This window comes from Gopherus flavomarginatus, chromosome 1 (genome assembly GCF_025201925.1).
Source record: "Gopherus flavomarginatus isolate rGopFla2 chromosome 1, rGopFla2.mat.asm, whole genome shotgun sequence".
Classification (NCBI taxonomy): Eukaryota; Metazoa; Chordata; order Testudines; family Testudinidae; genus Gopherus; species Gopherus flavomarginatus.
This window is the reverse complement of record NC_066617.1, coordinates 259,202,948-259,225,573: the sequence shown is the minus strand read 5'-3', so window position 1 is coordinate 259,225,573 and position 22,626 is coordinate 259,202,948. Positions and strand designations below refer to the sequence as shown.

At 39.1% G+C, this 22,626-nt stretch overlaps 1 protein-coding gene across 2 annotated transcripts in view; it reads left to right on the top strand.

Annotated features, from left to right (window-relative positions):
- The window catches only part of CUL4A (cullin 4A), a 78,685-nt gene that overhangs the window by 21,169 nt on the left and 34,890 nt on the right, over positions 1-22,626 (top strand). For both annotated transcript variants that reach the window (XM_050948383.1, XM_050948384.1), the window contains 7 exons: positions 1,649-1,717; positions 3,608-3,681; positions 3,938-4,100; positions 8,130-8,219; positions 9,089-9,171; positions 11,239-11,306; positions 21,805-21,923. In XM_050948383.1, coding sequence (XP_050804340.1) covers positions 1,649-1,717; positions 3,608-3,681; positions 3,938-4,100; positions 8,130-8,219; positions 9,089-9,171; positions 11,239-11,306; positions 21,805-21,923 — 666 coding nt within the window. The remainder of the gene's footprint in view (positions 1-1,648; positions 1,718-3,607; positions 3,682-3,937; positions 4,101-8,129; positions 8,220-9,088; positions 9,172-11,238; positions 11,307-21,804; positions 21,924-22,626) is intronic.

The window sequence follows — 22,626 nt, the reverse complement described above, 5'->3', positions numbered from 1 at the left end:
AAAGATAGTCCCTACTTATAGCTTTCTGAACAGTCTTGTGATCTTAAAGATGTGAGCGTCATGCACCTTCCCTGACCAGCCAATACTGATGTTAATGAAGCATCCCTAGTGATCCACCATCATTTGCATAACCATAGAAAAGTAGCCCTTTCTGTTGGCAAAGTGGTCTGATGCCAAAATTGTGTTGTGCATGCCATCTGTTGGTCGACTGCAGTTCGGGAGCCCCCATTGCTGCAAATCTATCCACGTCATGCATGTTGCTGAGTCACAGTACTGCATAGTAGGAGATGATGAACGGCCATGCACGTTTGCATGACAAAAGCTTCCACAGTGCATTTGCCAACTCCAAAATGATTTCCCATTGACCAGCTATCCTGTGTCACAAGTTTTCAGTGTGATTGTCACTCGCTTCTCCATTTCAGTACAATTGTCATTCTGGTGTCCGTTCGCTGGAGGGCTGGAGCAAACTTGGTGCACAGATCCAGGAATGTTACTTTGCGCCTCCAAAATTTTTGCAGCCACTGCTCATCATTCTAAGCCTCCATTCTGATATGATGTCACCAGTTAGTGTTCATTTCTTGGGCCCGGAAGTGGTGCTCCACCATCTGCATCTGCTCTGTAAATGCCACCAAAACGTTGAATTGGTTCTTGCTGTGGCCCACAGCAGTTTGTCCTCCCATGAAATTGTCATGTTCCCTGCTGATGTGGTTCCCTTGTGGCTCTGCAAATACCAGAGGATTGTGTGTTCAGTGCTTGAACTTGTGGGCGTGGGCTCGGTTTTTTTCATTTCATCAAAAGCTGTCTGTCTATCTTCAGTCAGAATTATATATAAATCCTCTCTTTTTTTCAGATTCCCAGACTTCATCTGATCTTCTGAATTGAGTGCTTTTAAATTTAGGATTTTCTCTGTATGAGAAATTATTTTTAGAGATCTGATATTTCTATATCTGACAGGTATACTCCTTTCCTGTTCCTCTGACACAAGATGGTAGTCATCAAAATTTGTCTTACGGAGACTTGAGTTGCTATTGTATTTGAAGGGAAGAGTAGCCACATTTGGATTTCTTCATAATTGGTTTAATGAAACTCAGAAAGCTTGAATCACAGCTAAAGTCTGTTGTTGTGTGAAGTAGCCACGACAATTAATGAAAATAAATTCATGAAGATCTGGGATTTTAGGTGAACCCTGTGGGGGGTTTAATGAGGATTATTTAAACCCTTGGAAGATTTTTAAGAGAATACAGCTGTTTGAACTATGTCCGATGTAAACCAGTTTAAAGAATAAATTGCTTTTCAGACACTTCCCCCCAGCTCTCCTCAATGGGAAGGAGAGTTGCTTCTGATTTCAGTGGGACGACTTCTTTAACCTGTCAGAGTTATGTAGTGCAGATGGAGTTGCAGGAGAGCAGTGTGAGGTATTCACTAAAAAACTGAGTCATGCTTTTGGAAGAGTTCTCAGCCTTCTGCTCGTCCAGAACTTCTTAGCAACTGAACTGTGATCCGTAACTTCCAGTGCAATTTCATGTGTGTCCATAGAGCAACTTTACTGAAGAACTTGCTGAACAAAAATGTACTGAATAAAGCTAACACTAGTATCTGGCCTCAAAAAGATGTTGATGAACTAATTTTCCTTAGCGGGTGCTGCACAGATTCTCTGGACAGCCTTTTATTTTTAAAGAAGGTAAATAAATGCTGGCAAGATCACTGCAGACAAATGGTAAGTTGAATATTTGTTCAAAATGCAAATCCCTGAGACATCAAAGAAATCTGGTAAATAAATGCTGGGTACATTTCAAAAAATCAGAAGTGGAGAGGGAGTTCAAAGAGTCCTTCAGCCTTGACTGAAAAATAATTTTCTTAAAAATCGAAACACCTCCCCCCAATTTTTTTAATTTATTCATTTATTTATATATATTGTATAATTTCACTCCAAACAGTAAGGGGGTCTGCACTTATCCTCCACTTGCAATTTTTTTTCTGGGTACTTCCTGGTTGCTTTTAGGCAGCATTTAACAGTGCTTGGGTGCTTCTCCAACCTATAAAATCAGAAGGGTTCAAAGTTAACATTGAAAGAACGGAGAAAACATTAAACTCACATGGATAATTTCACTCAAATTGGTTTTGATATCTTCACAGGGAAAAATGTGATATAGGACATTGGGGCACGAATCACACACTAATAAAATATTCTTAATTCTCCATATCACTTGTAATGTTTAAAAGACAAGATAATGGCACCTTACAGAGATGGCAGAGGGGCAATTAGGAAGATTAAGGAACAAACTGGTTGGAAACTCCAATCTCTGCACTCTTGCTCCACAAATTAAAAATGTTGCTGGAAAAATTACCGTTCAAGGGTTTTCGTGGGAATTTTCTAAACAAAAGAAAAGTATTTAATTTAGTTTTCACATACTATTCTGAAATGAAAATTGTCATTTCAACTTTAAATGTCATTTTGCTTTGGTTTATGAAAACTAAAAATGATTGGATTTTTTTTTTCATTTGGAGGTTTTATTCTCCTTTCTCTCTTTTACTTTTCCCTTTTTTCCACTGGTTTGAAAAAAGAAAAGGTAGAAGCGGAAGACCCCCAACTTATTTACTGCTTTCCTCTTAAACATTAAGAAAGTATGTTTCTATTCAACAGAATTAAAAAAAAAATTCCAGTGAGAAAACTGAAAAAAAATTGTTGAAATTGGAGCTTTCTTGTGAAAAGATGTTTAGACTAAACCACATTTTCCAGTGGGAAGATTTTTCAGTCAATAAATATTAACCACACCTATAAGAAAGTGAAAAGAAAAGAAGATGTCAGTGTTAAACTTCTCTCTCTCTCTCCCCCTGCCTCTCAAGAGTTCCAGGTTTCAGTGTGTGGCTTCTTTAGCCACTTCTAATGTATGTTCTAGCATGAAAACTAAGATGGGAAGAGGCCAATTTTCCATATTTAATTTTTTTTATAAGAGTTAAAATTGGTTGCTGGATGTGAAACTTGCTCAGTTAATGGGGGATGAGGAGAGAGGTGGAAGGGGTCTAAATAACCTAGAGAATTATTATTGTTTTTTTTTTAAGCAAGAGAGAGATGGAAAAATTAAGGCATCAGATATATTCATATTGATACTGAGAAGTGTTTATAACCTTCCCATATTTTTCATCATTTTACTGGGAACTGATTTTCATAGGCAATGGATATATTGCATAACCCACTTTCTTCCCATTATAAAACTGCTTTTTAAAAATACATTTTTAATGTCTAATTAATAGCAGTACACTACAGCATGGTGTGCATTGAAAGCGTATTGGTGCACTTCTTGGGTGGTTGAAGAGTAGAAATAATACAGGATGATATACAATCTTAATAGCTCTTAAAATTCACTACAGAGTTTGGAATTATTTGGGATACATCTTATAATACAGTTTGTGCTTAGGTAGTACTGCTATCAAGGTCTACAATTTTAAAAAACGTTTACCTTTATACAAATCTGATTTAACACATGCAAAAATTAAGTTAATGGACTTGTAAGACATCTTAATTACACAAACACAGGTTCTAATATATAATCCTGTGTGCTTGTAAACAGGCAAATTGGTTCAATCAGTGTTTTACATTTTGCAGATCATGATTAGAAGCATTTTCTTATTTTTGGATCGTACATACGTGCTTCAGAATTCATTGCTTCCTTCTATATGGTAGGTATCTGTGTAAGTATGCTCTTGACATAATTGTTGAATGTGAACTTATTGTTTTTGTAAAGATTAAACTTTACTTTCCCCCCCATAATTATTTTGTTTTGTGTATGTAACACATGTAACATCTTTCATTTCTGTAAAATTCCCTATAAATGTGTGGAGTTAAATAATGAGTGAGATCAGTTTTTGTCTGGGAATATTATATAAATCAAGCTATATTTCTAATTTTTTTAATTAATTTTCAATATTTACACAGGGATATGGGGCTAGAGCTTTTTAGAAAGCACATTATTAGTGATAAACTAGTTCAAAATAAGACCATTGATGGAATCCTCCTACTGATTGAACGAGAACGCAATGGTGAAACTGTGGACAGAAGCCTGTTACGAAGTCTGTTAAGCATGCTGTCTGATCTACAGGTAAGGATAGCAAACCTTACTAATAGCTGCCACATTTAAAGGCAGACACAAATTGTGGACCTTTCTAATTCTTTTATGTCCTACAAGAATAACTTTTTTTCTAATTAACGTGCTTTGGAATTAAAACCATATTTTTAGGATCATGATTAAGTTTAGTAGCTGTACATATAACTGTACAGTGTCTGTCTATAGCTTGCTTAATTTTCCACTAAAGTTATATTGTAGTAAATTATTCAGTAAAATAAAACTGAGCATGTAATTTGTTCTTTTTTAATACCAGTGGCTAGATTGAAGTTTTAGTTTAGTGAGATTTTTTAACAAAGAAGGTTAATTCATCCTGTAGTAAGTCTCTAATAATACGCTTAAAAATACTGTATCTGCATTAACGTGCCTGAATCTTTGCTGGCTCCTCCTTGTATTTATCATATAAACACAGTATTGCTACAAATGTATTGGGTATGAACTAATTTGGATGGCTTGACACACATTTATAAAAGAAGCTTAAATAGGGATGCTCCTTTTGGTGATACAAGTAAATGGCTGTATTAGCTGCAACACCCATGCTTGTCACTCCTCTCCAACCAAAAAATTTAAGAAAAATCTAGTACTGATTTTTCTTTAAAAAAAAATGAGTTGCACTGTATTGAAATGCTCCTTTTTGTTTTTCACTGTGTGTGTCAACAGCAAATCTAAACTTGTCAGTTGAAAGTATTTGAGAACTCATTATTATGATAGACAAAAAGTTATCTCCTTGAGACACATGTGGCTGTGTCCTGCTTTCGCTTACTCCGTCATTCTCTTCTCCTTTTGTCCTCTAAATGAGGCCATTTTGCTTTCTGTTTTTTTCCAGCTGTAGGCAATGACCAACATAGATTCGCAGAGGTTTTAAATTGTAATTCGTAAATCATGGGTATGCAGCTCCCAAATAATATATGTCCACTGTAAATTGTTATAAATGGGACCAAATCCTTCTCATGGAGCATGTACCCAAAGGCAGGTCTCAGTCCTGGTAGTGAGAAAATTGACTTTTCTTCCAGACCTGAGTTTCTAGCGTGAGACAATGTTGCAATGTTCTCCAGCTACTGGATTGACTTCAGATTTGTATTTTTAAACAGTGTAATTCTATATTAAAATATGTAGCCTTTAATTGATTCAAAAGTCTTTTTTTCCATTTACTGATCCAGATTAAATGTAGTAACAAAAATATATATCATTGGCCTAAGTAAAAGAATTTGGGCTTAGTCCAGATCACAGTGGAAAAGGGTCTACATCACAAAACCTGTCACCACATTCTGGCCTCTCTAAGAGATTACCAAAAAAGATTGGGTGTGAAGTCCAAGCATTCACTATATGGATGCAGTCAAGATGTAATTTCATGGATTTTCACTTGGATTATACTTGAATAGGCATGAGTGACCAAGTGGACTAATAATTTTTGAACATTTTATTCAAGTAAACTTGAGCCTCCTGTCAGCATTCCAGTCATGCTGTCCATTCTGGTTTTGGTAGAACAAAGGTCATGAGCCTCCTTTCATCCTTCCAGGAAATTCTTTAGCTTGTATTGCCTTAGTTTAGTTAGGTATTCCCTGTTCACAGGGTGTTTAAATATGTCAGAGATATTAGGAGGAGGGTAAGAGCAAAAACAATAACTCTCATTTTCTGATAAGGCACTGCAAAACCAATCTGCCTTTCCTGCTAAGCCTCCTAACTGTCATCCATAATGGGCTCTGGTATATCTGGAAAATAAATACGTAATACTCCTTCTTTGAGGTAGTTACAGTGGGTGAAGATAAGCTTCTGTCAGTCATTGTCTTTAGACAATGTAATGCTCCATGAATGTCCATGCTGAAAGATGTGGATCTGGCTTGTGTGTTCTCTTTTGCCAAAGCTCTCCCCTTTCTTAGCCCAGGTATTCATAGCTGCATCACCTTTCTTATGTCTGTCAGATTTTTAAGAGGCGAGGGTTTAACAGTAGGTTTTTTTTATCTTTGCTAAACAAAGCTAATTATACCCCCTTTCTTGGTTTCTTCCGATCATGTGTGCATTTAGATACAATTTTCTCCTTTAAATTATTTCAGACAGATACTTCTAGTTCTATGCTAGATAGCCTCTAATCTAGGTATTTTTACCCTGGCTGCTGCTATAGTAGGTGAAATCCTTATAGATTCTCCAGTAAATAAACATGGATTGCTGTTTCTCCCTCCACAGCCCCACAGAAAAAGGTTGGTTATTAAGTGAAATCCAAGTTAATGAAATGAGTTTTACAATTTGTTTGAAAGCAGTGAGGCTGCTGTTCATCCTGATTTCCTTAGATGTCAGTTCTATAGTTGAAGGCCAGCTGCTGAGAAAGTTCTGTTTTCTGCTCACATGACTCTCATTCTTGAGGCTTACTGTTCCAAAGCAGTGTGACTGCATGAGGTCATGATCCCAGAAAGTGGAGGTGTCCCTTTATATAGTTTGGGCCAGTTCTGCTGGAGGGTTTTGAAGATAAGGAATGAAACCTAGAATTCGAGTCGCTCTTCAACAGGGAGCCAATGTAAAGAACTGGAGCTGGGATGATGAATTGGTGGGCTGCTGCATTCTCAGCATTTGTAAGTAAGTCATTTTGTAGTAGTAAAACTTATAACTTACAAAATAATGTATTCCTGTGATCAAGTCTGAATTTGACCAGAGTGGGCTTCAGTCTGTCTGACTATTTGTAGATATAGAGGGTGTTTTTCACAGCTGTGGCAGCTTCAGTGTGCGTTACAGAGAGGAGTCTGACAGTCTGAGGCAAATTCCCTCCATGGTGGGTTGATGTTACAGTGGCAGCAAGTTTTCAAAGTGCTTTTCTCTCTCAATTGGCATTGCCCTGTCTTGCTTGAGCCTAGCTTCAACCAATGGCTCTTCATCCAGGTGCTGATATCTCCCAGGCAATATGATAACTAAACTCTGATGCATGGCATTTAATTTCAATTCAACAAAATTTATCATTCATTTTCATAACTGGATATTTTTGATATCCATACAAATCTTGTTAAGCTTCAGCAACTTCCTGTGGCAGTGAGTTCTATGATTTAATTGCACGTTATATGAAAAAATTTCCTGCCATTAGTTTTGAATTTCTCACCTTTTTTAATTCCAGTGAATGCCCCCATGTCTTGTTATGAGGCAGGGAGAACAAAAGCTCCTGATCTGCCTTTTCGCAGGCCATGAATTATTGTGTATACTTTTATCCTGTTTTCTCTACTAGTCTTCTTTCTAAAGTAAACAGTCCCAGGCTTTTCAATTTCTTTTAATATGATGGTATTTCATTGCTCTTGATCATTCCTGTTACTCTTCTTTGAATCCCCTCTAGTTCAGCAATAGACATTGAAGAGGGAAAGGATAGTCCAGTTCATCTGCACCTCATTTATCTCAGTGAGCCAAAGCAAGATGACAGACCCCAAATTTCTTGGATGAAGATTATTTTGGAAATGATGTTCCTGATTAGTCCAAGCATTTCACCAAAAAGGAGTTACCAGTTCTTTGCTGTGATTTCACTAATTTGGAGCTATTGCATTTGCAGCAGGGATGCTGGCAGGAGGATCAAACTCAACTGGACTGGAGTCCCATAATTGTGTTATATTGGCTGCTGGTGCCTGTCTGTGTGATTTTTAAACAGAAGCCTATTGATTTAGACAAATCACACACTGAATCCCTGATTGAAGCACACTTACAATATGGTGTGGGAAAGCTCCCATTGCAGTTGGTCATTCATGCAGACATGAGTGCAGTTTATCATAGAATATCAGGGTTGGAAGGGACCTCAGGAGGTCATCTAGTCCAACCCCTTGCTCAAAGCAGGACTAGTCCCGTTCTGTACCTATTATACAAATAAACCAGGAACTTCATTATCCAGTAGTGTCAGTGGCACTTTCCTTGAGGACAGACAATTTTGTGTCATGGGATATTTTGTTTCTTTTTCATCTTGACAACTAAAAATAAAAAAGCGAGCCTTAAGCATGAGGTTAATAAGTAACTAAATTAATAATTTCATTTTTTACCTAGGTTTACAAGGAATCATTTGAACAAAAGTTTTTGGAGGAGACAAATTGTTTATATGCGGCAGAGGGCCAAAGGTTAATGCAAGAAAGAGAGGTAAATACACAGTGTTAATGAGCACTAGGAATTAATTTAAAGACCGTGGGGCTCAATTCTGTGCTGAGGTACACACGTTAACCTCCATGTACTGCAGTGTGAGCTGCATTGGTGTATCTGAGAGGGAGAATTGAATCCAGTGCGTTGAAGTATCTTTAAATCAGTGGTTTAAGTCAATGGTCCACAGATATCTAAGATTTCCAGAAAGGACCACACTTCCATTTGAAATTTTTTAGGGGTCTGCAAATGAAAAAAGGTTGAAAACCACTGCTTTAAGTGCATGACTAGAAGTGAGATAGCCCAAATTTCACTGGGTTATGTACAGTCATGCTGCTGGAGAGCACAGTAGTAAGAGCTATGGGGGTATTGTCAACATTACTTCACCTAATAAATTGTAATGTGCGTCCTTTAATGCCATTCCATTTTTTCTTTGATTAATACCTAATTAAGCAGTTGAGTTTTTAAAAAAGGCTTATTTACTCAATAGACTAAGACAGTTGTGTTTTCTATTCTTTTGGGTTAAAGTGATACTGTCCTGTTTTGGCCACAAATTTAGACACTTTCCAAAATGTAAAACAAAAAAATGTCCCCTAAATATAAATGTGTTGGTTCTCCCAAATGAGAGTTGTGAAAGTTAACTGACTCACTGCAAATATTCTGAAAGCAACTCTCTGCATGACACTGATGTAAATTGCCATGTCACATGCGTTTCTTTTAGCATTAGAGAAGAAATTAAGGATGGAACAATCCTATCTTGTCAGTACTCTGCTAGTGTATAGTTAAGATAATTGTTGTGATAAAAAGGTTATGCATATGTCATACTCCTTTGTGTTCACTAATGAAATCATTGCATTCTTTTCCTTTGCTAGGTCCCAGAATATCTTCACCACGTTAACAAACGTTTAGAAGAAGAAGGAGATCGAGTGATAACATATTTAGACCACAGCACGCAGTGAGTACAATTTTTCTTTCATTTTCACTGTAGGCCAAACCTGCATGCTATCCATTCATAAAGTAATGTGATTATCCATGGTTCGAAAGAAGGCAGGATTATTTCAGTAGTATTTAAAAGGGTAATAATGAGATTATCTGTAACGAACTTTGTTTTGCGAAGGCTATGTATCTTGATTAAAATTAAAATACACAATAACAAGAAAAAAGTGGGAGAGAGAAAGATCTAGCAATATGAGTTTGAGGTTTTTGAAATTTTTGAGTTATTATATAATGTATCATTTGGACTTTCAGAACAGTAGTTCAGGTTAACCATTCGTGCGCTGATAATGACATTTAGCTCAAACTGCCTGAGGAAAGGGAACGTGCTTTTTGCCTAATGAAACTGTTAGGTATCCTCACTCATGAGCTCTATTTAAAATGGCAGTCCACTTTTATTAACAGTGTTCTAGGCAATGTTTGGCATTTGATTATGTTACAATGATGACTTTATTAAAGTATATCTGTTATTTCTCATAACTTAAAATTATCTACTGCAATCTATGTTGTAATGTATGTATAATGCAAACAAAAATATTTTTTTAGACAGCTGCTATATATTGTAAAATACTAACTGTGGTTCTGATCCTGCAAATACTTACTTGCAGGTTGATTAATATTTACTCCACAGTTAGTCTCATCAAAGTCAATGGAACTACTCACATATATGAATTTAAGAACATGCATAAGTATTTGCACAATCATGGCTTTAAAGTGAAGCTCAAATAAAGAGTAGCCTGGAATTCTAGCAAGGCTAGTCTGTGCAGAGACTTATTGTGGGTCCTGGCTTCTGTCTCGGCTCAGGATGAAAGTATGGGCCCACTGGGGGCCAGAGAGCTCTGAGAAGGAACAATGAGAGAGCCTTGTATAAATCATCACTGATTTCCTCTGATCCTTTTAAGAAGCAGCATTTGCGGGATCTGAAGTCAGTCTCCTTTAGTGATCCTCATATCTCAGAGTTTACCACTCTTCTAGATATGTGAAGGGGGCAGCAAGAATATTTAAAAAAGTAAAAAATTTAACATGTTAGATTTGTACTTGGTGTAGATATGATCTTTCAGGGACAAAAATAACATTAGAAATAATAGAGGACAAGGTAGGTGAAGTGCTAATAATAGTACTGTGTTAATATCTTGAGACCTGCATGACTACAGCAACGCTGCATATCAAGAATAATGTCAGGTTAATTTAAACTCATATATTAGGTTTTGTAAAAACATATTTTCTAAAACTTAAGACCAATACAGTTATTCTGTGGCTTGTCAGCTTACAATATATTAGTGTAAAGCCAGGATTTGGGTGTTTTGTTTTGCTTTGGGGTATTTTTTTGTTGAAAAATTGCAGAATATGGCTCTGCAATGTTTTCAACCGAAGCATTGCACCACCGTACTAATACATAAAAGCCAGAAAAGGAACCTGACCAGTCTTAGTCAAATGCAGTAAGTAAGTAATCTGCATTTTAGGTGAGTTGAGAGATAAGTAGAGATAAAGTCTACATTGCAAAATTCAGAACCAAGTTTAATATCTTCTCCCAGAGTTTGGTGGTCTGATATGAGGTTGTAGTTCAGCTCGCAAGCATGCTTCTTTAACCATGAAACCTTAGTTCAGAATTTGGGTTTGAATTTTGAACCACACTAACCTGGGTTGTTTGGTTTTGAGGTTCCAGCTTAGAACCATCTCTTTTTTTATCAAAATAAAAAGTAAATAAGAATCTTTAAAACTGTTCTAATTTTTAATATCTAATTTTAAGGTATTATGAATAATAGCAAGAGCTTATTTTTTAAAGTATCATTTTAATTAGAATCTCCATTTCTTAATTGCATATATTTTTGCAGTATTTTATCTTGAGTTTATTCCTGTTAGAATTTTTTTGTTTATGTAAAATACAGACTGCAAAATTAGAATAAACTATAAATGTTCAATATTTTGTCATGTAATAATGGGAGTTATTCACACATGCATCCTGATAAGAGAGTAATTGCCTTAAACTGTGCAGTATTTCTTATGTGCTCTTTCTTGCCTTACACAGGAAACTACTAATTGCTTGTGTGGAAAAGCAACTACTAGGAGAGCACTTAACAGCTATTTTGCAAAAAGGTATATCTTTCTTAGTTCTTGTAACCTACACTGAAGGACAGATCCTCATACTCTGCAACAATGGTAGATTGCACGACTATTAGAATGTGGGCCATAGCAGCGACTTCCATGCATACTGAGAGTGCCACTCGTCATCTCCAAAATAAAAACTGCTAATGGCACAGGATTATATAAACTTCCAAAATGAGCACCTACATTATTGCAGTAATTCTGTATAAATTCCACAGCACAGGTGGAATTAACTTCTAGTTTGCTTGTCACTATATAGTTAAAGAATCTTTGTACAGTCAAATAGAGCGAAGTCCCAGTAAGTTTACTTGTTAAGCCAGTACAGGTCTGTTGCATCTTTGGCGGAGGATCTGTTCCGCGTTATCGCATAAAGTGAAAACCGCATATAGTCAAAACCTCAAGCCCTTTAAATCCCACCTGCAGCTCCGGCGGTGGGGCCGGGGGGCATTTAAAGGGCTCCACTGGGCTCCCCTCCGCGGCAGGGCCCGGTGGAGCCCTTTAAATACCCCCCCGGTCTCCCGCTGCCGGAGCTGCAGGCGGGATTTAAAGGGCTCCGCCGGGTTTCCCACCATGGTGGGGAGCCCAGTGGAGCCCTTTAAATGCCCTCCTCCCAGTACCGCCGCTGGAGCTGTGGGTGGGATTTAAAGGGCTCTGCCGGGCTTCCCGCCGCGGCGGAGTCCTTTAAATGCCCCCATCCCGCCACCGGAGCTGCAGGCTGGATTTAAAGGGCTCTGCCAGGCTTCCCACTGCGGCGGGGAGCCCAGTGGAGCCCTTTAAATCCCACCCGCAGCTTTGGCAGCCTGGCTGGGGCTGGCGTTTAAAGGGCCCGGAGCTCCAGGGTGGCTGGAGCCTTGGGCCCTTTAGTTTGCCAGAGGCTACCAGCCACCTCTGCAGCTGAGAGCCCCCTGGGTGATTTAAAGGCCCTGAGACTCCCAGCCACAGCTGGTGTCCCAAGACCTTTAAATCTTGAGGCCACACCTCTTCTACTTGAGGCCATGCCCCCTCCCGGACTCCAGGCCTTTCAGCGTAAAGCTGAAATCGCACATGTTAAATGCGCGTAAGTTGCGAGAGACCTGTACAATATATATTCTCTCTTTGCATCCTTTGGTGTGTCTCTGGAAATCTCAGATTTGTCTTAGGGCTTGTCTACATCAGAAAGTTGCAGCGCTGGTGAGGGAGTTACAGCGCTGCAACTTAGGAGGTGTACACATCTGCAGGGCACCACCAGCGCTGCAACTCCCTGTTTGCAGCGCTGGCCGTACTCCCGTTTTGTCTCGGGTGTAGAGGATCCAGCGCTGGTGATCCAGCGCTGGTAATCAAGTATAGACACTTACCAGCGCTTTTCTTGACCTCCGTGGAATAAGCAGGTATCCCAGCATACCTGAGGAAGCCTCTGGTAATCAAGCTGGTCTCCTTCCCCGTCTTGCTCTCGCGTTCCCTGAACCCCGAGCAAGCAGGTCTCCTTCCCTGAGGTTTGCTGGGTGGTTCCGGGAACGCGAGAGCAAACCGCGGCGAAGCTGGTCTCCTTTCCCGGTTTGCTCTCTCGTTCCCCGAACCCCCGAACAAGCAGGTCTCCTTCCCTGCGGTTTGCAGGGTGGTTCGGGGAGCGCGAGAGCAAACCGCGGCGAAGCTGGTCTCCTTTCCCGGTTTGCTCTCTCGTTCCCCGAACCCCCGAGCAAGCAGGTCTCCTTCCCTGCGGTTTGCAGCGTGGTTCGGGGAACGCGAGAGCAAACCGGGAAAGGAGACCAGCTTCGCCGCGGTTTGCTCTCGCGTTCCCCGAACAAGCAGGTCTCCTTCCCTGCGGTTTGCAGGGTGGTTCGGGGAACGCGAGAGCAAACCGCGGCGAAGCTGGTCTCCTTTCCCGGTTTGCTCTCGCGTTCCCCGAACCCCCCTTGAAGCCGCCCAACAGCGCTGCAGTGTGGCCACATCTAACACCACTTGCAGCGCTGGTTGCTGTAAGTGTGGCCACTCTGCAGCGCTGGCCCTATACAGCTGTACTAATACAGCTGTAACAACCAGCGCTGCAAAATTTTAGATGTAGACATGGCCTCAGTCTTCTTCAGAAGTACTTGTTGAGTGATCAGTGCCTCTGATATCCTCTTGGTTTTTTAAAAATTAACAGGAACAGTCAATCTTCTTCTTTTACTGGATTTTTAGGCTTCATTGATGTTTCCAGATCTTGTGTATGTTTTGATATAAAATATCTTTTCTGTTCTTAGCTCTGGGTGAGCTTTAGGTTCTGCATGTTCTGGTAACTTAGCCTCACACCTCTTTGTTTTCTTCATGTTGCAGAAAATGTCCCCTCCCCACTACTTATTCTCCCTTTATTTTCCATAAAATACTTGGGATATTTTTCTCAAAACTTCTGGCATTGGCTTCTTTTAGTTGTCTGCCTGATCAGATGGAAGATTATCTGATTTGGTCTACTTTACCAGTCTACCTCTTTCGCTAACTGTCTCACATTTCAGTAACTTACTCTCAAGACCTATGAGTATTGCTGACTAGAGGTGAGTGAATAATTGATTTTTTTGGTTGGAGGATGAACCAAAATATTCAGGAAAAAAAATTGTTTGGTTTGAAGCGAAGCTAATTTGTTTCTTTTTTATTTTTTTTCCTTGCTGAAACAAAAAAAGAAAAATATTTGATTTGGGTGAAACAAAATTATTAGTTCAATCCAAAACACTTTTTTCCCGGTGTTTTATTTCAGGTGTTTTTCATCCATATTTTTGTTCTCTTTTTTTTTTTTTTAAATAGCAAAATTTCCAAATGAAATGCTATTTTTGAATGAAAAGTCAAAATGTTTAATTTCCAAATGGGCAAAACAAACTGTTTTGACATTTTTCCATTCTGTGGCCGAAAATTCAACCTGAATTCCTAAATAGTTTTAGTAACACAAAAAAAATAGCCCAGCTCTGTTGTTTGCTGTCAAGCTGCCTGAAACTGACCAGCTGCCATCTCTTCCAGAACCTACTTCTTACTGTATCTATCTTGCTCTCTGTTGAGAGGGCTTCTGGCACCAAACTTCTATTTTTTTATTTTTTTTTTTTTTAAGTCCTAAACTGACTTTAGTATCCCACACTCAATTCTCTACTGTTTTCTAATCTCCATCAGTGTGTGATTCTATCAAGGTGGCTTGCTGTGCAACAGCCAAACCATCGTAATGTTTGTGTGATGAATTAGACATCTTACTGCTTTTCTTCCGTTTTCTTTGTCCCTATTTTAAATATATAAATATACTTGTACAATCTTTGGCCTTCACTGATGTGCTTCATTTTATTTTAGCTGTTTTATTCCGTCTTAAACTTATTTTGAAATAGAAGGGTTTAGATGTATATGAACAAGAGAATTAACTATCAGTGGAATTGATGTCTTTTGTCAGTGTTGTTATTTTAAAAGTTTTTCACAGTGATATTTTTATGTAGCAGACATCTGAGTAAGAAATGGTATGTGGTCTTGTTTTAATTATGAATTCTTTCCTAGTTTATAATATATCTCCATATAGATATGGACAATTAATATCTACACCTCTACCTCGATATAATGCGACCTGATATAACACGAATTCGGATATAACACTGTAAAGCAGTGCTCCGGGGTGGCGGGGCTGTGCACTTCAGTGGATCAAAGCAAGCTCGATATAACACGGTTTCACCTATAACGTGGTAAGATTTTTTTGGCTCTCGAGGACAGTGTTTTATCGAAGTAGAGGTGTATGTGCAACTTTCATAATAGAATTGGTTTTCATATTTACATTTTGAGATTGTGATATCTGTAGATTTAAACTAGTTCAGCTTTCACATTCTGTATCTGCACTTAAAAAAATTAATGTGAGTAAGTCTAACTCCTGTCGATTTGCATGACTTTTTCCATTCGTTTGATCTAGCGGCACACTCTAATCCACTTGACATCCAAGTGTGCCATGCAAATAGAAGAAGACGCTACCTTTTGTAGGTTTTGTTCCTTAGGAGAAGGCATGTGGTATAGTCAGTTTGATACAGGAAAATAAAAGCGTAAAAATGCTTTGAGTATGTATAAGAAACTTTTATTGTATTAGTACAGCTGCCACTGACCAGCTGTTGAGTTTTTGTCTTGTGAGTGTAATAAGGCATTCAAAGGGTATGGCAGTATTTTCAAGAAGTTCGGTGCAGCCTTCCTGTTACAGAGTGATTTCACATATATTTTCCTTGCCTGTCAAATGTGTGATGTAGTAGAAGTTGTGTGATTGGTCCAAGCACATGAGATGGAAAGAAAAAGAGAAGTATTACTATATTGGCTTGAGGGAGCAGGGGAGGTTGTCACCATCTTTGACCTTCAATATTTGTCAGTTAAAAGGAAAAAGAGAGCACTACAAGATGAAATTGGTTGTTCATGTGCTGAAAAAAACTAATAGATGGATATGAGACTTCCCTGTATTGTTTAGTTGCTGCTATCTCTGACTTAGTAGGAGGCTACCTTCTGATGCAGTGGAGTATAATTTTCTTCATCGCCCACTGCTCACCAGTAGAAAACCTACCATATATTTTCAAGTCATTGTAATTTATCTATTTTAGGTGTTTTTATGGTGTATGTTTCTGCAATAACTGAAGACTGAGCAAGCCAGTTTTATTTGCATTTTCTTATCCAGCTTCATCCTTGAATTGCTTCTCTTGTTTGTTTATAAAAGTAGAATAAGTTCCTGGCCTTTGTAAAAGTAGACTTAGTTACAGCACAAAATGACAGTGCTGGTAAGAATTGGATGATTTGGGTTTTCAGGAATTGATCTGAACATGAGATAGTTCAGCACTATTTGGAGTCATTACCAGTCATCCGATTAAATTTCAAAATTCATAAGTAGAAGTGTATGTGTAATATGTTAGAACATGACCCAAAACCTGAGTGTAACATCAGCTAAATTGATGACATGAATTCTGCTCTCATATGGGAGAGGTTGCATTAGTAAAGGCAAAAGTTGAGCATGGAAAGAATTTGTGGTAATTTGTGTTGATACTATTTGACAGAGAGTTTATGCTGATACTTAACACAGGAAACATAAATCACCACAGCACCCCAAAAGAAATTCTCACAGGATATATATTTTTACTGCTCTAGAGTTGGGGTAGATTTTTTAGTTTACTTACTGAGCTCCTGTTAGTTGTGTGAGATCTCCCAATGAAAAGTGCTATATTAAAGCTAGGTGGTATTATTACTTTACAGCAAGCTCTCAGTAGGCAGCAGCTGGTAGGAAAATGTAAATCCTTCAGTTCAAATAGTTTGTTTCTTTCAAAAATATTGTACCACAAACTGCTTAAGCCTGTATAAATACAGACCTAGATCCATAAGGGGACTTAGGCTCAGCTTGGAAATACCTGACTTGAGGCTGTTGGTTCCCCTAAGTGACAGGGCACTTTAAAGTTAGGGACCTAGGATCCATATACAATGCATGGGGAGAATTAGTTACTTAAGAACGGAGTTCCCAAAAGTTAGAATTCTTATCAAGGAGCCACCTAAGCTAGTCAAGAACAGAGCGGTAGCCTAAGCCCCAATCCAGAGAGACTTAGGCACCTCTCTCCACTTGAAATTCACAGACACGTATCCTCTCCTGGAGTTAGGGCTGATCTTTTGTGCAAAAAAAATGAGGTGGTAGGGTGCTCTCATTAGGTTCCATAATGTACTGTTTAGAGCACTCACCTAAGATATGAGAGACCTGGGTTCAAACCCACACTCTGCCTTATTTGGAATAGAGATTTGAACCCTGGTCTCCCATATCTCAGGAGAGTATCCTAACCATAGGGCTTTGGAGAATTCTGTGGTGGGCTTAGCCCAGTATTTCCTGTTGAAGCTGTTCCACTTTGTGTAAAATAACTAAATGTTCTTTGAGGAGTGTCTTGGTGCAAGTAATGGGAGATTTGTAGTAGCAGTGCTTGGTTGGGTCGCACATGCGTTGCCCCCGTCTCACACTGTCTTAGGCAGTTATAGTACTGTGCGACCAACCCCGCTCAGTCTCTTCTCTGCCCTTGGTTTCAGACAAAGCACTTAGCCACGCCTCTGTACTTTAGCTTCTTTAGTCTAACTTAGATTTCTAGTTCTTTAGTTAAGAGCTAGTTGTTAGCTAGTTTAATACTTACTTCCCCTTCACAGTTTACTTTTTCTTTCTATAAAAAAAACAATTTTTTTTGTCTTATATTAGGAAATTAAATTTCAGTTGTTAGTCACCCCTTAATATCACTGTTACCCTCACTCATGGGAGAAAGCCCTTCTCTGAGGGGCATGCCCAGCTCCCCAGGTTTTAAATGCTTCCTTACTTGCAGACTCTGTACTGGTCTCTGACGGGCATTCATAGTGTGGCTGCTGCCTTGGCGATACACACATCTTGCAGAAGTGCTCACATTGCCACAACTTGAAAGTCCAGGCCAGGAAGGTGAGAAACCTGCATTTGGAAGTGCCTCATGATGAAGAGGTCTCTATGCTCCCCTCTCCAACAATGGTATTCTATGGCAGCATCTGACAGAGGTTCCCCTTCACCCACTCTGGCAAAAAAGTACTCTGCCAAGAAGGCGACTAAAAAGCAGGCTCTGAACTCCCCTTCTCCGCTACGAAGTGGCATTCTCCTAATTGGCAGACCCCATCAGTACCAACTGCGCCAGGACCTTCCACCTCCAAGGTACATAAGAACGGCCATTCTCGGTCAGACCAAAGGTCCATCTAGCCCCCCAGTATCCTGTCTTTCGACAGTGGCCAATGCTAGGTGTCCCAGACAGAATGAACAGAACAGGTAATCATCAAATAATTCATCCCCTGTCGCTGATTCCTAGCTTCTGGCAAAGAGAGGCGAGGGACACCATCCCTGCCCATCCTGGCTAATAGCCATTGATGGACCTATCCTCCATGAACTTACCTAGTTCTTTTTTGAACCCTTTTATAGTGTTGGCCTTCACAACATCCTCTGGCAAGGAGTTCCATAGGTTGACTGTGCGTTGTGTAGAAAAAATACTTCCTTTTGTTTGTTTTAAACCTGCTGCCTATTAATTTCATTTGGTGACCCCTAGTTCTTGTATTATGAGTAGGAGTAAATAACAGTTCTTTATTTACTTTCTCCACACCAGTCATGATGATTTTATAGACCTCTATCATATGCCCCTTTAGTCATCTCTTCTCCAAGATGAAAAGTCCCAGTCTTATTAATCCGTCCTCCGTATAAAAGCCGTTGTTGCCCTTTTTCTGAACCTTTTCCAATGCCATTATATCTTTTTTGAGATGGGGTGGTCACATCTGCACACAGTATTCAAGGTGTTGACATATCATGGATTTATATAGAGGAAATATGATATTTTCTGTCTTATATTCTATCCCTTTCTTAATGATTTCCAACACTGTGTTCGCTTTTTTGACTGCTGCTGCACATTGAATGGATGTTTTCAGAGAACTATCTACAATGACTCCAAGATCTTTCTTGAGTGGAAAAAGCTAATTTAGACTCCATTGTTTTATATGGATAGTGGGATTATGTTTTCCAGTGTGCATTACTTTACATTTATCAGCACTGAGTTTCATCTGCCATTTTGTTGCCCAGTCACCCAGAGGCAACAGATCCTTTTGTAGCTCTTTGCAGTCTGCTTGGGACTTAACTGTCTCGAGTAGTTCCATATCATCTGCAAATTTTGCCACCTAACTATTTAGCCCTTTTTTCCAGCTCATTTATGAATATGTTGAACAGATCCTTGGGGTTACACTACTATTTACCTCTCTCCATTCTGAAAACTGACCATTTATTCCTATCCTTTGTTTCCTATCTTTTATCTAGTTTCAAGTCCATGAGAGGACCTTCCCTCTTATCCCATGACAGCTTACTTTGCTTAAGAGCCTTTGGTGAGGGGCCTTATCAAAGACTTTCTGAAATTCTAAGTACATTATAACCACTGGATCCCCCTTGTCCATATGCTTGCCTACCCCTTCAAAGAATTCTAGTAGATTGGTGAGGCATGATTTCACTTAACAAAAACCATGTTGACTCTTCCCCAAAAGATTATGTTCATCTATTTATCTGACAATTTTGTTCTTTACTATAGTTTCAACCAGCTTGTCTGGTACTGAAGTCCAGCCTGTAATTGCAGGGATCGCCTCTGGAGCCCTTTTTAAAAATTAGCATCACATTAGCTACTCTCCAATCGTTTGGTACAGAAGCTGATTTAAATGATAGGTTACAAACTACCGTTAGTAATTCTGCAATTTCACATTTGAGTTCTTTGAGACGTCTTGGGTGAATAACGTGTGGTCCTGATGATTTATTACAGTTTAGTGTATCAATTTCTTTCAAAACCTGACACCTCAATCTGAGACAGTTCAAGAATGGTTCAGGTTTGGAAATTTCCCTCACATCCTCTTAAGACTGATACAGAGAATTCATTTAGTTTCTCCGCATTGGCCTTATTGTCCTTGTGTGCTCCTTTAGTATCTCAATTGTTCCGTGGCCCTACTGGTTGGTTAGCAGGCTTCCTGCTTCTGATGTACTTCAAAAAATGTTTGCTAATACTTTTTGAGTCTTTGGCTAGGTGTTCTTTAAATTCTTTTTGGGCCTTCCTAATTATATTTTTACACTTCATTTACCAGAGTTTATGCCCTATTTTTCTATTTTCCTCACTGGGATTTAACTTCCACTTTTTAAAGGATCCTTTTTGTGTCTCACTGCTTTTTGTACTTTGTTGTTAAGTCAAGGTGGCACCTTTTTGATTCTCTTACTATGTTGTTTAATTTGAGGCATACTTTTATGTTGAGTGTCTATTATGGTGTCTTTAAAAAGTTTCCATGCACCTTGCAGGGGTTTCACTTTTGACACTATACCATTCCTCATTTTTGTGTAGTTCTCCTTTCTGAAATTAAATGCTTTTGTGTTGGGCAGCTGTGGTGTTTTTCCCTGCTACGGGGATGTTAAATTTAATTATATGATGGTCACTATTACTATGTGATCCAGCTGTATTCACCTCTCGGACCAGATCCTGCTCCAGTGATGAATATTTAATTATATGAAGTAAAACAGCTTGAACAGGAGAGAGAGAGAGAGACCCTGTAGCCTGAGCTATAGGTTATGTATGTATTGCATTTATTTCTTAAGAATTTCACCATCACCTTCCCCATCATCACCAGCAGCCATCATTCTGGCACATCCCAAAAGCTACATCTTTCTCCTACTACCTATAGGCTGGGATGCAACTTTTGTAATATTTTATGCTGATACCATTATGTCTGGTGCATATTCAGTAGGGGTTTCTCCCCTGTTCCTTATTTGTATTTCCTTACCTTACTAATGTTGGAACGTCTTTCTCCTATGCGTTAGTATATGAACGATCTCAACTTACTGTCATATACGTCAGTTTGTTGCCATGAGCCTCTTGTAGTTAGGTATCTGCAGATGTAGCTAATTTACCTTTTGTTATTGCTATGTACATCAGTTGTCTCTGACATTCTTGTGGTTGGACCCATGTTCCTGTGGTTGAAAATTCCCCTTAAACAGTCTATTTTCAGCTCCCCTATATTTGGGATTTTCCATTGGGCCTTTTATCTATGCCAAAGTTCATAGGCCTCAAGCCTTATTTATGCCAGTTATGCTCACTGCTGTGTCTTACAGGATACAGGCCTGTAGGCAAAGGTTCTGAATTCAGGGCGCTGGGAGTGCTGCTGCACCCCCTGGCTTGAAATGGTTTCCAATATATATACGGTTTACAGTTGGTTCAATAACTCTCAGTACCCCCATTATACAAATTGTTCCAGCCCCCCTTCCTGTTAGGTTCCTTGCATTACTGCTGAATATAATAAAGGCAGAATATAGTGAAGGCAAGACAGTGATTATAATAGTGGCAAGCTAGCCCTATGGGCTACCACCCTCATCCACCCAATACTCCTTACCTCAGTGATCAGGATACTCACCTGGGAAGTGGGAGACCAGCGTTCAAGTCCCTGCTCCAAATCAGATAAAGTAGAGTTTTGAACCCTGGTGTCCTTCATCCTGGCCGAGTGCTTTACCCGCTGGGCTATAGGGCATAAGGAAGGCACCTCTCTTCCCCTGCAGTGTTGGACCTCACAGGTGAGATAGGCAGGGGAATTCCTATATTATTAATTGTGCTGGGATTTAAGTGTGAGCTAGTTCTGGGCAACAGGACTTAGCTGTGTTGACGTCCATCAGCAGAAATGTAGGTCCTATGGGGACTTTATCGGTGGAAACATAGGCACCTAGGGCATTTAGATGTGTGCAGGATTAGGTGGCAACTGAATGGGGTATTCCAAGGATTAGATTTTGGACTTTGCTGCCTAAAATGGCAATTGGGTGCCTAAATCCCTTTGTGGATCTAGTCCATAGACACTTGTCAGTACTGAGCATAACTCTTCTTTACAAAATAAATTGTAGCTGCCATAATGTTATAATTGTATTGATTATTTCATAGAGCTCACTTACCCTCTAGTCTGTCTTTAACTGCATTTATATCACTACATTAAAGTTGGTTTATTCTTATTTTAGGACTTGATAATCTGCTTGATGAAAACAGAATATCAGATCTCACCCAGACATACCAGCTGTTCAGCCGGGTAAAAGGTGGGCAACAGATCCTGTTGCAAAACTGGAGTGAATACATCAAGGTATTTCAAACTTTATTGCATCTTACTGTCCTCATATTTATGCTGTCCACAGTGGAGTGACTGCTTGGCTTTTAAAAACAAGTAATGAGAACCAATAAAACACTCACCTGTGTTCATGAAAATTATATTTTAAGCAGGTATATAGGGTTTTTATTTGTTAATGCACCGATTTTGTTCAGCAATATTCTGAAAGCTTGTGATGAGAAACCACAGTGCATACACATTTTGATTTAAAATCATATTTAGGAACAGTTTATTTTACAGGACTGAACAGTGCAAACAGGTTTTTTAAAATCGAACTTCATATGATTTGAGAAAATGTTGGGCTGGAAAGTTGGCTGTTTTGGTTCAAAATAAATAGTTCTCAGTTCCTCCTGACACTCTACTCACACTCCTTTGAAACTACTGGAACATCAGATCTCGGCTGATACTTCCATCAGCACTGCAGTGTTGTTATGCTATAAATAATTGCTGCTTGTTATAGCAGTTAACAGGCTAAAGGTTTTTTAAATTATTATTTTGAAAGTGAAAATAATTCTCTCAAGAATGTATTCTGGTGGCACTTAGAGGTCTCATCTCTATTGTGCTAGACATTGTACAAACATACAACAGTTTACTCATCCTGAAGAACTTGCAGTCTAGCGGAGACGCTTTCAAATTGTAACCTTAAGCTGAGGCTGACTGTATAATAAGAAAACATTTC